This window comes from Labeo rohita, chromosome 2 (assembly GCF_022985175.1).
Source record: "Labeo rohita strain BAU-BD-2019 chromosome 2, IGBB_LRoh.1.0, whole genome shotgun sequence".
Classification (NCBI taxonomy): domain Eukaryota; kingdom Metazoa; phylum Chordata; class Actinopteri; order Cypriniformes; family Cyprinidae; genus Labeo; species Labeo rohita.
This window is the reverse complement of record NC_066870.1, coordinates 15,836,753-15,848,361: the sequence shown is the minus strand read 5'-3', so window position 1 is coordinate 15,848,361 and position 11,609 is coordinate 15,836,753. Positions and strand designations below refer to the sequence as shown.

Genomic DNA, 11,609 nt, shown 5'->3' with positions numbered 1-11,609 from the left:
CACGTGACCCATGAAATGATTGGCCTCCTGAGGGACGCCTTGAGGAAAGTGGTTCATTCTGGGAGGTGTTTGGGTCTGGTTGTGGCCCTGCATGGCATAGTCACCGCGGCCGATAAAAGGGCCCATTTGGTGGGCGTGTCCTTGTGGTCCGGCAGGGCCGTGCTGATGAGACGAGGCTTGTGGAGGTTGCTGCTGGAAAGGGGGTCTAGCTTGATCGGGCACCTGCATCGCTTGAGCTTGAGCGCCCCATGCGTTTCCGCCATCTGGGAATGACTGGCTTCGTCCATCTCCTTGTGTTCCCGGGTAGACGTGATGCCCGGCAGACGTTCCCGCACCTGGCGGAGGACCGTGATAACGGGAATGAGGGGAGGACATGCCGTTCACTGGTCCGTTCCCTATCATCCGGCCCCCCTGCTGGTCCATCGGAAGCATCTTGGGCTGCTCATACTGATTGAAGTGGTCAAAATGGTGGCCAAGCTTGGCCTGTCCAGGTACAGCAGGTGAGGAGAGGTGAAGAGAAGAGGGGAGCTGCCCGTAGCCTTGGTGCTCATGGGGCATCTGTTGACTCATGGGATTTGCCTGACCTTGGGGGTAGCCACAGTCCCCCAGGCCCTCCAACTCATCAGAGAACAGATTCCCGTCGTCTCCGAAGAGGCTCATCATGCCCGGGTCAGCCATGGCTGCTGTGCTCCTGCTGTGCAGCCGAGCTTCAGAAGCAGGACAGGGAATGTGTGCTCACACAGAGGTGGATGTCCTCAAAGCCGCTAATCCGCTAACTAATCTGCAGCATGTCACTCCATATTTCCTTAATTCTCTCAGAGAACGCAGCGTCAGGCAAAGTCAGGTTACAGGACCTGGAGAGGAAGAGAGAGAGAGAGAGGAGTATTAACACAAATAGCTCTAGGTGAGTGCAAGCCACTTCCATTTTGCTCACTTTAACCATTTCTTATTAAATTTTCAGCCAGTGAGTCACAGCTGTTGAGAGATACAAGAGCAGTAGCAGGGTGGTGAAACTGAGTTTTTTTTTTTTCTCTTTTGCAGTTAAATCAGTTGTAACTGACTCTTTGCCAACCTTTGATCCCAGCCCCCACCCTCTGTTCCTTCTGCTTCCAAACAAAAGGGCCAACACACACAGGCACCAAGCCTAAATTCATTCATTCTTTACAATTCGTTGATGGTGGAGAAAGAACAAAGGAGTTTAGAGTGAGGCAGCAGCAGAAGCAGTGGTAGTTAAACAACAGCAGCTGCCAGACCAGGCAGGCAGATGTAGGAACACAAGCAGGCGGCCCACCTGCTGAAGCCATGTCTTAAAACCAGCCGCTCTGCATTTGTGCATTTCTAAAGCACAAGAATGAGTAAGGTGTAAATTCATATACGCTTTGCATACCTAACCAACTCGTCCCAAGTGCGAGGTAATCAGATGAGCAGGGGGAATTATGCGGATGTGAGATAAACCAGGCAAGGGTGGGGGAAAATGCAGCCTGCTAAAATGTCCTACTCAACCACAACTACCTCCATGTGTGTATATGAGCTAGTGAGTGAATATGCACATGTAGGGGGTGTTATGCATATATGAGAGGGGGGGTGGGTGAGGAATGCGTCGCCTCAACTTCAACTACCCCACAAGAAAATTTTTCCACCGCAAGCTCCTCCCATTCGGGTCCTCCTTCACCCAACCCCCAATTTTCCTCTTTCTCTAAACCTCTCCACATGGTTGCTAAAACTATCCTGGTGAAAATCTATACTGACCAGCCTAATCTAAGGATCAAAGAGCCACACTGAAAAACAGGCGTCAGCATGTTGCGTTTTAGGCATCCTTTAAAAAAAAAAAAAAAAAAAAAAAAAACACAACAACTTGCCACAAAAGTTCTGAGGACATGAAACTTCATAGTTCACTGCACTATGGCAACAAATGACAGACAAAAAAAAAAAAAAAAAAAAAAAAAAAACCCTTTCCGGCCATAAACTAGGGTGACAAAAGAGCGAGTAAAACTAGATAACTTTATAATGAGCTAGTGGTCGTGCAGCATGGCAGGAGGTGTCAAGACTTCCTGTAAAGCAATATCGTAGTATACAGTCACAGCTACAAACCACACAAAGCAAATAATTATTACAGACTTACACAACTTCAAAACCAGTAGACCTGCACAAGTATTCATTCCCCTGCTAGGACCCTATAAAATCAGTTTTATTTTTTTCCCCAAATTCCTTTTTTTTTTTTTTTTTTTTCTCCCAAATTCTGGATTCCATTTTTTCCTTTTTAAAATTTTTATAGACTGTTTAAATGGTTAAGTTAAATTGTGTTGATTAAAAAGCACGTCTAATTAACTGAAATCACAAAACTTTTTTTTACAGCAATTTATTAAAAGTTTAGCAAAAATGGCATTAAGGTGTTATGAAATACATTTTTTTTTCTCTCAAATATATTTTTATATATGTTTTTTGGTTTTCCATTAATTTTCTTAATTCCCATTTTCATTCAATTTTAATAAAAAGCATCTCTAAATAATTAATTAAATTTTTTTTTAATAGAAATTAAATAAATGTAATAAAAATAAAATTCCGGTCATTTTTTTTCTGTTAAATATTCCTTAAAAATAATGTTTTGATAACTAATAATAGTAGTACTTTTTACATAAAGTAATATATTCCTGTCACAGTTTCTTAAAGTTAACCCAAACTTTTATTTTGACTGGTCGCTATGAAGACCTTCAAAGTGACTCTTAGAGAAGTTCTAGATATTGTGCTTACGTACTCATATATTGAGGCGGCAGAGACTAAAAACACTGCAAGCATCACATGCGTTTCACTATACGCGTAGTAAACGAAATCGTACGTTTGCGCCGAACATGCAGAAAATGCAAAATTCATTTATACATATTTTGTAGCTTAATATTTACAAACACTAGTCCATATCGCGTTTTGACTGAAGTGTACTGACTTACATTTGATTCACTCATCCAAAATGTCAAATTCCGTGACACTCCACGTTACAGTAAATTTCATTTTTACGACTCAATTTCACGACTCTGTCCGAGTTTTCCACCTTTTGGAAACCATAGTGCCCTACACTGATAAGAAAAAGACCATCAGTTAAAAAAAAAAAAAATAAAATAAAAAAAGCCTGCTTGAAAAATAGCAACTCATCCCCCTTTGAGTTAGATTTACTGAACCATTCTTAACTTTGTCCTGAAGCCCTAAAGGTGGTGACACAGGCTGACCATTACAACCACAGCTAATCTTAATAGGTGGAGTGATCGGAAGGAGGAGAGCTGTCTGCCTGTGGGTGACAGCACCACAGCTTTAATCTCCTCACAGCTCTAGTTAAGAGCAGGAAGAGGAGTCTCAACACCACAGCCATAAATCAGTCCCTATTCACCAGAGTACTACGCTACTCTTGCTGCACCGGCGGGGGAGGGTGGGAGATCCTACAGAGACATGCCAAAAGCCGCAAATTTGAATCCCTATGATCAGATTTGCCGTCTAAGCCGGCAGGCTGACCGTTCACCCAATTCTCTTTGGAGAGTGACAGATGTGGCGGAGTGCCAGAGCGGCTCCTTCTGGAGCACCACACCCCTCAGGAAGAACACAAGCCATAGAGCAAGAGCACTATGACGTAAACACTTACTCACAGCGTAACCGCAACGAGTGGGTGGCCAGGCTTGCCCCTGACCAGAGGGCAGAACGAGAAGTGAAGATGCAGCCAATTACAACCACGAATATACATAACGTCACTAAAATAACCTTGGCAGCTTAAAACAAACATATTTAAGCCGCGTACGTTATTTGCATCCTCTAGGTTCACTAGAAAATATCCTGTTTTTGACAGAACAAGACATAAGATCACCATCTATGAAATGGAAAAAGAACATTTTGATCCCCTTAGAGGAAGCAGAGGCACTTTTGATTTGTTTGCACCAATCATTTCTGTAAAGAAAGCAAATGTGGCTTTTAAAAACACGTACTGCCACATTAAGACTGTGAAAAATGAGGAATAACACCATCGTAGAGTCATAATCTGTTTTAAAATCGTTCGTCGTAACTCAATGTCAAGAGGAAAAGACAATGCACTGGGTGAGTAACAAATACTCTGTCAACATTACAACATCCGCCTGTGATTACAGTGATTCATAGCCTAAGTTATATAGGGTAAAAAGCCCAGAGCATGTGAAAAACTGTGGTTTACTGTGCGACCACTGTGCTGCATAATAAATCTGAATAAAGGTCCAGTCAGGGGCAAGTTACTGCCACAATTCCCAACCCCTCATTGAGAATAACTCATGCTGGCAAAGCAAAACTGGAGTATTCTCAAGAGCCACCCGTGCTGATCACGTGATCTGGTGGTCAGTTTAGACTTCTCAGTCCATTTCTATGACAAAAAGCACATTTACACTAGCAAAGCACAGCAGCTTTTTGCTTAAGCTTGTGCTCATCTTCTCTTTTTGTCTCATGTATAATCATTTTAATGGTATTTACACCTGTCTCACATACAACGAAGCGTGTGCAATGAATAATTAACTGAAGTCTTATGTGCATGCATACTAGAAAAAGTCCATGCGGACTCAAGCATTTACTTTTTAAAGACACAAAATACTGCCTTACTTAAACTTTTAAAGTGCATGTAAAAATGTAATCACAGAGACCATAACAACATAAGACATAGACTGCTATCTGCAAATGGAAGGGATTCATGCAACTTTCTCACCAAATATCTTTCTCAAAATCAAGTTTCATAACATTTAAGTTACACAATATGTGCGAAAGCCAATCAGTCACACTATTAACTGATTATTTGACGTCACATTTGCTACACAAGTTGCTCACTGAGGTTGTCGAAGTTTCTCGTACAAAATATAGAGGAGCGTGTGGTATTCATGGGATAAACAAAACCACATGAATGTTTGATAAAATCTTATACTGTGAATACATATTTGATGAATATTATAGGTCACACTGACGTCCTTTTCCATGTTGCATTGAGACTGGAGTCTTCCAGAATCATACATTGGAGATCTGGTAAACTGAAAGAAACAAAAAAAGGTAGTTTGCTTCCGTGTAACGGGTGACACAAAACAAAGATAATGCAAACTATTTAAGCTCACGTTCACAAAGGTGAACAAGTTCACACTATCTTTCATTCATCGTTCAACAACCTTTTTTGACAAGAGCGATAAACATAAAAGCAGTCTGAGCCGGTTTTCAGCCATCTGTGTCAGAGCACCAACCCGCATTGTTTTTTTTCCTGAAACCAAACCAACCAACATGGCCTTGCCAAAAGAGCAATGCACAGTGATACTAGCAGAGGAGAAAAAAAAAGACTAAAGGAAGAGAAAAAAAAAAAAAAAAAAAAAAAAAAGTGTGGGGGAGGAAAGGCCCACCAAGTGCGTGTGATTGCAGTCATTAACACCGACAGTCTCTTTAATGCACTCGGCAAGCAAGTCACTGATTAACCAATCCTACCTCCCCAATTTTCCCATTTCACAGGGAGCTTTAAAACCCTGTTAAGAGAGGGCAGGTCTATGGCCACCTGTGGTTTGTCTCTTGGGTTTAAGCTTAACATACACGAGGTGTGCATCATAGCAAAAAGGAGGGGCAGCACTCAAAACAAGCTCCTTGCACAAATGCTCTCCAGCAGCATTCCTTTTATTTCATTCCCCTCTTCAACAACCCCCACTAGAAGCTCTAACTGCAGCTGGGCATAATTTATATGTGCTACTCCACATTATATGCATGGGCGGGGGTTTGAAGGGGGTGTATCTGTGGCAAGTAACCGAGCACAAAGACAGTGTGAGGGTGACACAGGATGCGACGGGTGGGTAGCTGGAGAGCGAGTGGGGGTTAGGGCCGTAGAGCTGTTCCATTCGTGTAGACTAACGCTGCTGTAACTAAACGGATGAGTTTTTTTCTTTCTTGCTTTTTTTAATGAAAGCTCACCCATACAGGATAAAAACTGTTGCTTGGAGAGAGCTGTGCATTCTCTGTGTGTGCCGTGTGATGTAACAACACTCATTTCACCCCAAATTTGAAGAGGTTACTGTTAGAAGTACTGGTTAGATGGCAACATTTTAGTGGCACTACAAAAAAAAAAAAAAAAAAAACAAGAGCTTGCGTGTGCTGAAAGTCACAGACACTCAGAGAAGGCGGATTTGGGGGAAAAAAAAAAACAAAAAAAAAAAAAAAAAAAAAAAAAAAAAAAAAAAAAAAAAAAGAGGAAGAGAGAACTTTGACCTTCACTTCCAGACCTGCTGTCACCCAGTCTGCCTCCGGCACTTGTCTGTGTACCAGCTGAGGACCTGCAGAAGGGTCAGCTGGGGCAAGAAGCCATGAAACTTCACTGTTGCTCTAGCAGAAGACAGTTAAAGCCTTTAAAGCACAACCATGACACCAGCATAAGTACGGACGAAGCTTTACTAGATCTATTTCCTGAAGGTGATATGTTGAATACTTCTATTCAATACAAATGCATTAAATTATAAAAATGACAGTAAAGACATTAACAGTTTGCTAATTAAAATAAATGCTTAAATGTTCTTTTAAACTTTCTTTACAAAGAACCCTGAAAATAATATACTATACAATCAAAATTAAGTAGCAAAACTGTTTTTAGGATCACCAAGCCAGCATTTATTTGATCCAAAACCAAAACACAGCAAAAAGTAATATTATAAAATATTTTTATCATTTAAAATAACTGCTTTATATTTGAATTTATTTTTTAAAATGTAATATATTCCTGTGATCTAAGCTAAATTTTCAGGATCATTACTTTAGCCTTCAGAAATCATATGCTGATTTGTATGACTGATTCATTTTAAAGCTTGGAAGTACATATTGTTATATATAATGTATAATGTTTTTAAGAAATTAAATAATTAAATAATTTCTTAAATAAATGAAGGATCAAGTGACTGGAGTAATGATGCTAAAAATTCAGCTTTAAATAAAAAACTATTTACATTTTTTACTGTATCTGCTGTACTTTGGATCAAATAAATGCAGGTTTGGAGAGCAAAAGAGACTTAAAATTAAAGACATTAAAAATCTTAATGTCCAAAAACTTCTGACTGGCAGTGTGTGTGTATGTATATACACACACACACACACACAAAAAAACAAAATACAGTTTTACTGTATTTTAATCAAATCTTACTAACCCCTAACTTTTGATTGGTGGTCTATGTATACTCGAAAAAGCACTCATTTGAGATTGGGGTCACAGATTGAAATCTAATAATGCAATAGCCTTCTAAATTATGAAAAAATTGAAATCTTGATCTCATTAAAAGTTGTCATGTCAGCATTAGCGTGTGAAACTAATTTTGACATTCCCTCAGGGCTGATGATTTAAGGTTGTATATCCTGAGGCTCTCCTGACTGCCTGTAGCCACATGGGACACAGAAGTGACCTAAAGGGAATTACTCCATTAAATCTGCTACCAAAAAGCCTGAGTATTCAGAGAATGTGGTTTCATAACAGCAAGTCGTTCTATGAGCGGAAAAAAGGTTGCTTTGTTTGGCAAAAACAAAAATGGGGAAATGGCACAAAAACGTGCATGAATTGCACGCACAACAATATTAACAGCGGATGTGATTATGAAAGTGTCTATAGATATTTTGAAAGGCCTGATAAAACACTGTCAGAGAAAAGGGTAGATGCATGATTATTTTTTCCTATTATGTTCAAACACTTTTTTTTGCTGTTTCTACAAGTTTATAGAAACTTACATAAAAAAATAATAATAAGGTAATCACTTTAAATGTCTCTAAATTTAGAAAACTCTTAAATCCATTCAAACTCACTGAGAAACAGCTTCGGCTATTAAAGCCCAGCAGCTCTCATTTGAATATTAGAAGACTCATCCATTCCAAGCTATTCATCTGAAACTGTTCCTCCATCTTCTGTGTGGCAGGGAAGAGGGGGATGGTCAGCGAGAAGGAGAAAAAAGCCTGCTTGTTTTGCAGCACAACAGGCCACTGCAGCCCTCCTGCTAACCCACGGCTAGAGAGGAGGGGTTGGAGGGAAAGGGCCTGCACACACAGCGGTGCTGTTCCTGGCGTAGATTGAAAGCATGTTGTCAGATAACTGAAATACCAGCCTTGAAAGTGCCGTCCAATACCAGTGTTTGTGTGCACATGTGTCAATGCAGGGGGTGCCTGACCCACATCTACCTCGGTCCTCCAGATTTGTCACAGCCAGTCATTGGCTAGTTAGTACCAGGACGATTTGCATGAATTTAAAATGCTTAGAAATTGAAACGATTAATCATATCCATACTACGTAAAACTATGAGATCGATTTCAATGTTCAATGCATCATTAACACCCACAGAAGACTTTTTTTCAAGTTTCAATCAGGCACATATTAAAAATATGAACCCACAGATATTTCAACTGGTTTAAAATAGAGTTAAGGTGCCTGAAGGCCAAAGCAAAGAATTCCACTACCAAAACAACATTATTTATCATTCATATAGATAAATGCATCTTGCATATTAAATGATTTTAAAGTACATTCAGCAAAAAAAAAAATCCCATCATGTCAAAACTACAAGATTTTATATCTAATTAAAGCATAAAAAAAGAATAAAAACGTTAAATTTGGCTAACACATCAATAAAACAAAATAAAACCATCCCCTTACGGTTTATTTAAAGTGCTTAAAATTAGTTTGAGAACGAATTTGCTATCGAAAATCCCGTTAGTTCAATAAAAAGTTAAGTGCACCAAATCGATAAGAATTTCTCTGAACACGAACCTAAATTCTGAAGCGTATGTAACTCACACAAACGATGTTTTCTCTGAAATCAGTCCAGTATTTTGATAAGGGCGAAGTTATGCGTTGTAAGCGACTTTGCACTAGATACGAAACGTGTACTGGAACAACATGTTGGATTCAAACTTTTCTCTGAGGACAAAAGAGGAACCGGCACTTGACTTTTCGATTTGATGCAACTAGTGAACAAGCCCCGGCAACCACAAGAAAAGGCAAGCGAGATGAAAAGCCTAAATCGACTACAAAGCAGTCTCACATCTGCTCCGCCATACCGGCTTCATATCTGCTCACTGAGTGGACCGACACACATTAAAAGCTGCCATCTTAGGTTAAAGACTTGAGAGAGGCAGCGAGACAACGACGATACCATCTTCAAACGATTCTTTGTTAGATTGTTAGTTGAAAACAGCGTTTTAGAAAACTTTTTAAACACTAAATATATATTTTTTAAAAGTTACAAATACGGACGCGTGTTAAAAGCGCGTTAAAAAACACTATAGGATAAATAAACTAGCTTTTTTTTCATATTCATACATTCAGAACGCTAAACGAAGCAGGTGCTTTTCAAGTTTCGTGTGAGGGTTCAATAGAAAGACTAAATATTAAAACCCGTTCGACTTCACGCACAACTCGAGATAAACAAAACCAAAAACTTTTGAAAACACGGAAACTCGTTCAATAATAAACCAGGTGCGTTTTTTCAGTTCCCCTCACATAAGTGTCGTCCGACCCTCCGCACTCCCCTTTAAAACCCGTCTACCTGTTGAGGGGCAAAGGGGACAAAAGAAATGCGAGATGAGTGTCCAGCTAGCTAGTTAGCTTGTTGTGAGACAATGAAGTCGACGCTGTCCGTCTCCCATAGCAGATCGGCCACTTCCAACCAGCTAATTACCTCTGCGCACGCCTGCCTCTCCAACGCACTTCTTCTCACAGACCAAACGATACAATTTAAAACACTTCCCCAAGCCAAAAAACAAGGCACTTCTATGAATTGTTGGTAGTAAGATACAACAGAGCTTTAACTCACATAAACGAATAAAGAAAGAAAACGAGGGAATGTCCATCTGGCCTCAAGCAACCTTCCCCGGTATCTATATTGTCCTTCGGACGAGCGCACTTTCCGACTCGCTTTTCTGTTTCCACGTACAATTTCGAGGCTCATCCAATGTTACAAGCGAAAAACACAAGCACAACAAGTTTGGTTTTATCCTTAGGTGCAGTTCGGTGCGCCCGAAAACTATTTTTGAGGTAATTGTTGATACGAGGGGTCGGGGATCTCCCTCATTCAGCTCGGCCAATGACTCACCTCTACGTTCAAACCACCTCGTGTCTCAACAATTAGCTTGCTAACGAACGCTCACTTTATGTAATTTTGAAAAAATGAGTTTTGCCCATTTGTGAAGGGTGTGAAGCATATAAGCGTTGTTTTAGGTCTCAAAACGAATTATTAGCTTGTACGCAATTTATCTAACATATTTCTCGCTTCCACTCCTATAGGGATCCGTGCGGCTCTATACAATGCAGTGCGCGTAAGCTAAACCAGCTAATGTTAGCATGTGCTCGAGGTACTTTGAGATTCTTCGATAAGTTAAAATGCAAAGAAATGAAAAAACTAGCGTGCGGTTTCTGTTTTCCCTGTGATGATTTGAATTAAAACAACTTTTCGCTGTTTTAAAACACTGTTTACGCCGCGGGTGCCACCATGGTAGAAAACAAGTTAAATGTACGCTCAAAAACACTTTTCTCACAATGAAAGTACGGGTATATTTGTACAACAATGTTTGAAACGTTTGAAACTATCTAGTAAGTTTGTGTACGACTGATAAAGTTGATAAATTCGTATGGTATCATTAGAAAGAAAGGCGATTCCTTACCCTCCTCAACGCGGGTCAGTTTAGGGTTTTCACCAATTAACTCCTCTTCGTATATCCCGAAAATCCGTTTAAATACGCGAATAACTGTCGAAATTCAAACTCTTTCGGTCAAGTCGGCGTCTCAGCGTCCCGTCCTCGCCGACTCTGCTTCTCTCCTTTGTGGTAATTTCACTCAATTCGAGTTTAATCCGATCGATCCAGGCAGTCGCGTTCTCGTGTCCTCTCCTCTAGACACTCGCGCTCACCTTCCACAGGCAGGGGGCGCGTGCATGACTTGCTGGATAAACATGCGTGCGCGTGAGTGACCTCGCCGGGCTGTGACGCAAGTGCCTTTTTTCTTTTACTTTCCAGGTCTTAATAAACATTTTCTGCGAAGCCTATCGTTTCGATACAGCAGTTTCCCGTGGTTACGTTTTTATATTTCATACTACGATTCGAGTTGTTGAAACTTTATAACGTTTGTTATGATTTATCTAACAGTCCTTTTATTTAAAGAGCATTATGCGTGATTATAAACCCGTGATGTGTGATTTAGTGTTTTATCTTTAAGTTCTAAAACATGTTTGTGTGCTAACTGCGAAACTCGTGTGGAGATCATAATGTAGTTGTTTCATATGTAAACAAATGTGTGCACGAAGTATTTAAAATGTTTTTACTGGCATTTTATTAATCATTTTGTCTTTAACAATCAGTTAAAGGAAGTAAACACGACAGTTAAACATGCTGTGGTTGTTTTTCAGTTCACAACTTCAGTTATATATGCAACCAAGCTATACATCTACAAGAGGAATTTACCTGTATTGTTAACTAGCCAATCCCTGTTGGCGGCGGTACCCCGGATGTTCAGGCCTGCTCTTGATCTTTACGTCAGATCTATATGCACGTAAACACGTTTGGGTTGTTGCATTCCTCTGGCGCCATCACTCACACAATATGTGTTGTTGTTATAAATGGCGGTTATA

The 11,609-nt window shown here is 40.1% G+C and overlaps 1 protein-coding gene across 3 annotated transcripts in view; it reads right to left on the bottom strand.

The window, feature by feature from the left end:
- Positions 1-10,921, bottom strand: part of chd7 (chromodomain helicase DNA binding protein 7) — a 47,783-nt gene extending 36,862 nt beyond the window's left edge. For 2 of the 3 annotated variants that reach the window (XM_051126744.1, XM_051126760.1), the window contains exons 1-2: positions 10,648-10,921; positions 1-854 (exon numbers count right to left, since the gene is read on the bottom strand). The exon at positions 1-854 is cut by the window's left edge and continues 1,152 nt beyond it. In XM_051126744.1, coding sequence (XP_050982701.1) covers positions 1-678 — 678 coding nt within the window. In that variant the 5' untranslated portion in view covers positions 679-854; positions 10,648-10,921. Of the gene's footprint in view, positions 855-9,800; positions 10,563-10,647 lie in introns of those variants that run through there. The other variant, XM_051126752.1, reaches the window with a different exon arrangement.
- Positions 10,922-11,609: the final 688 nt, after the last annotated feature.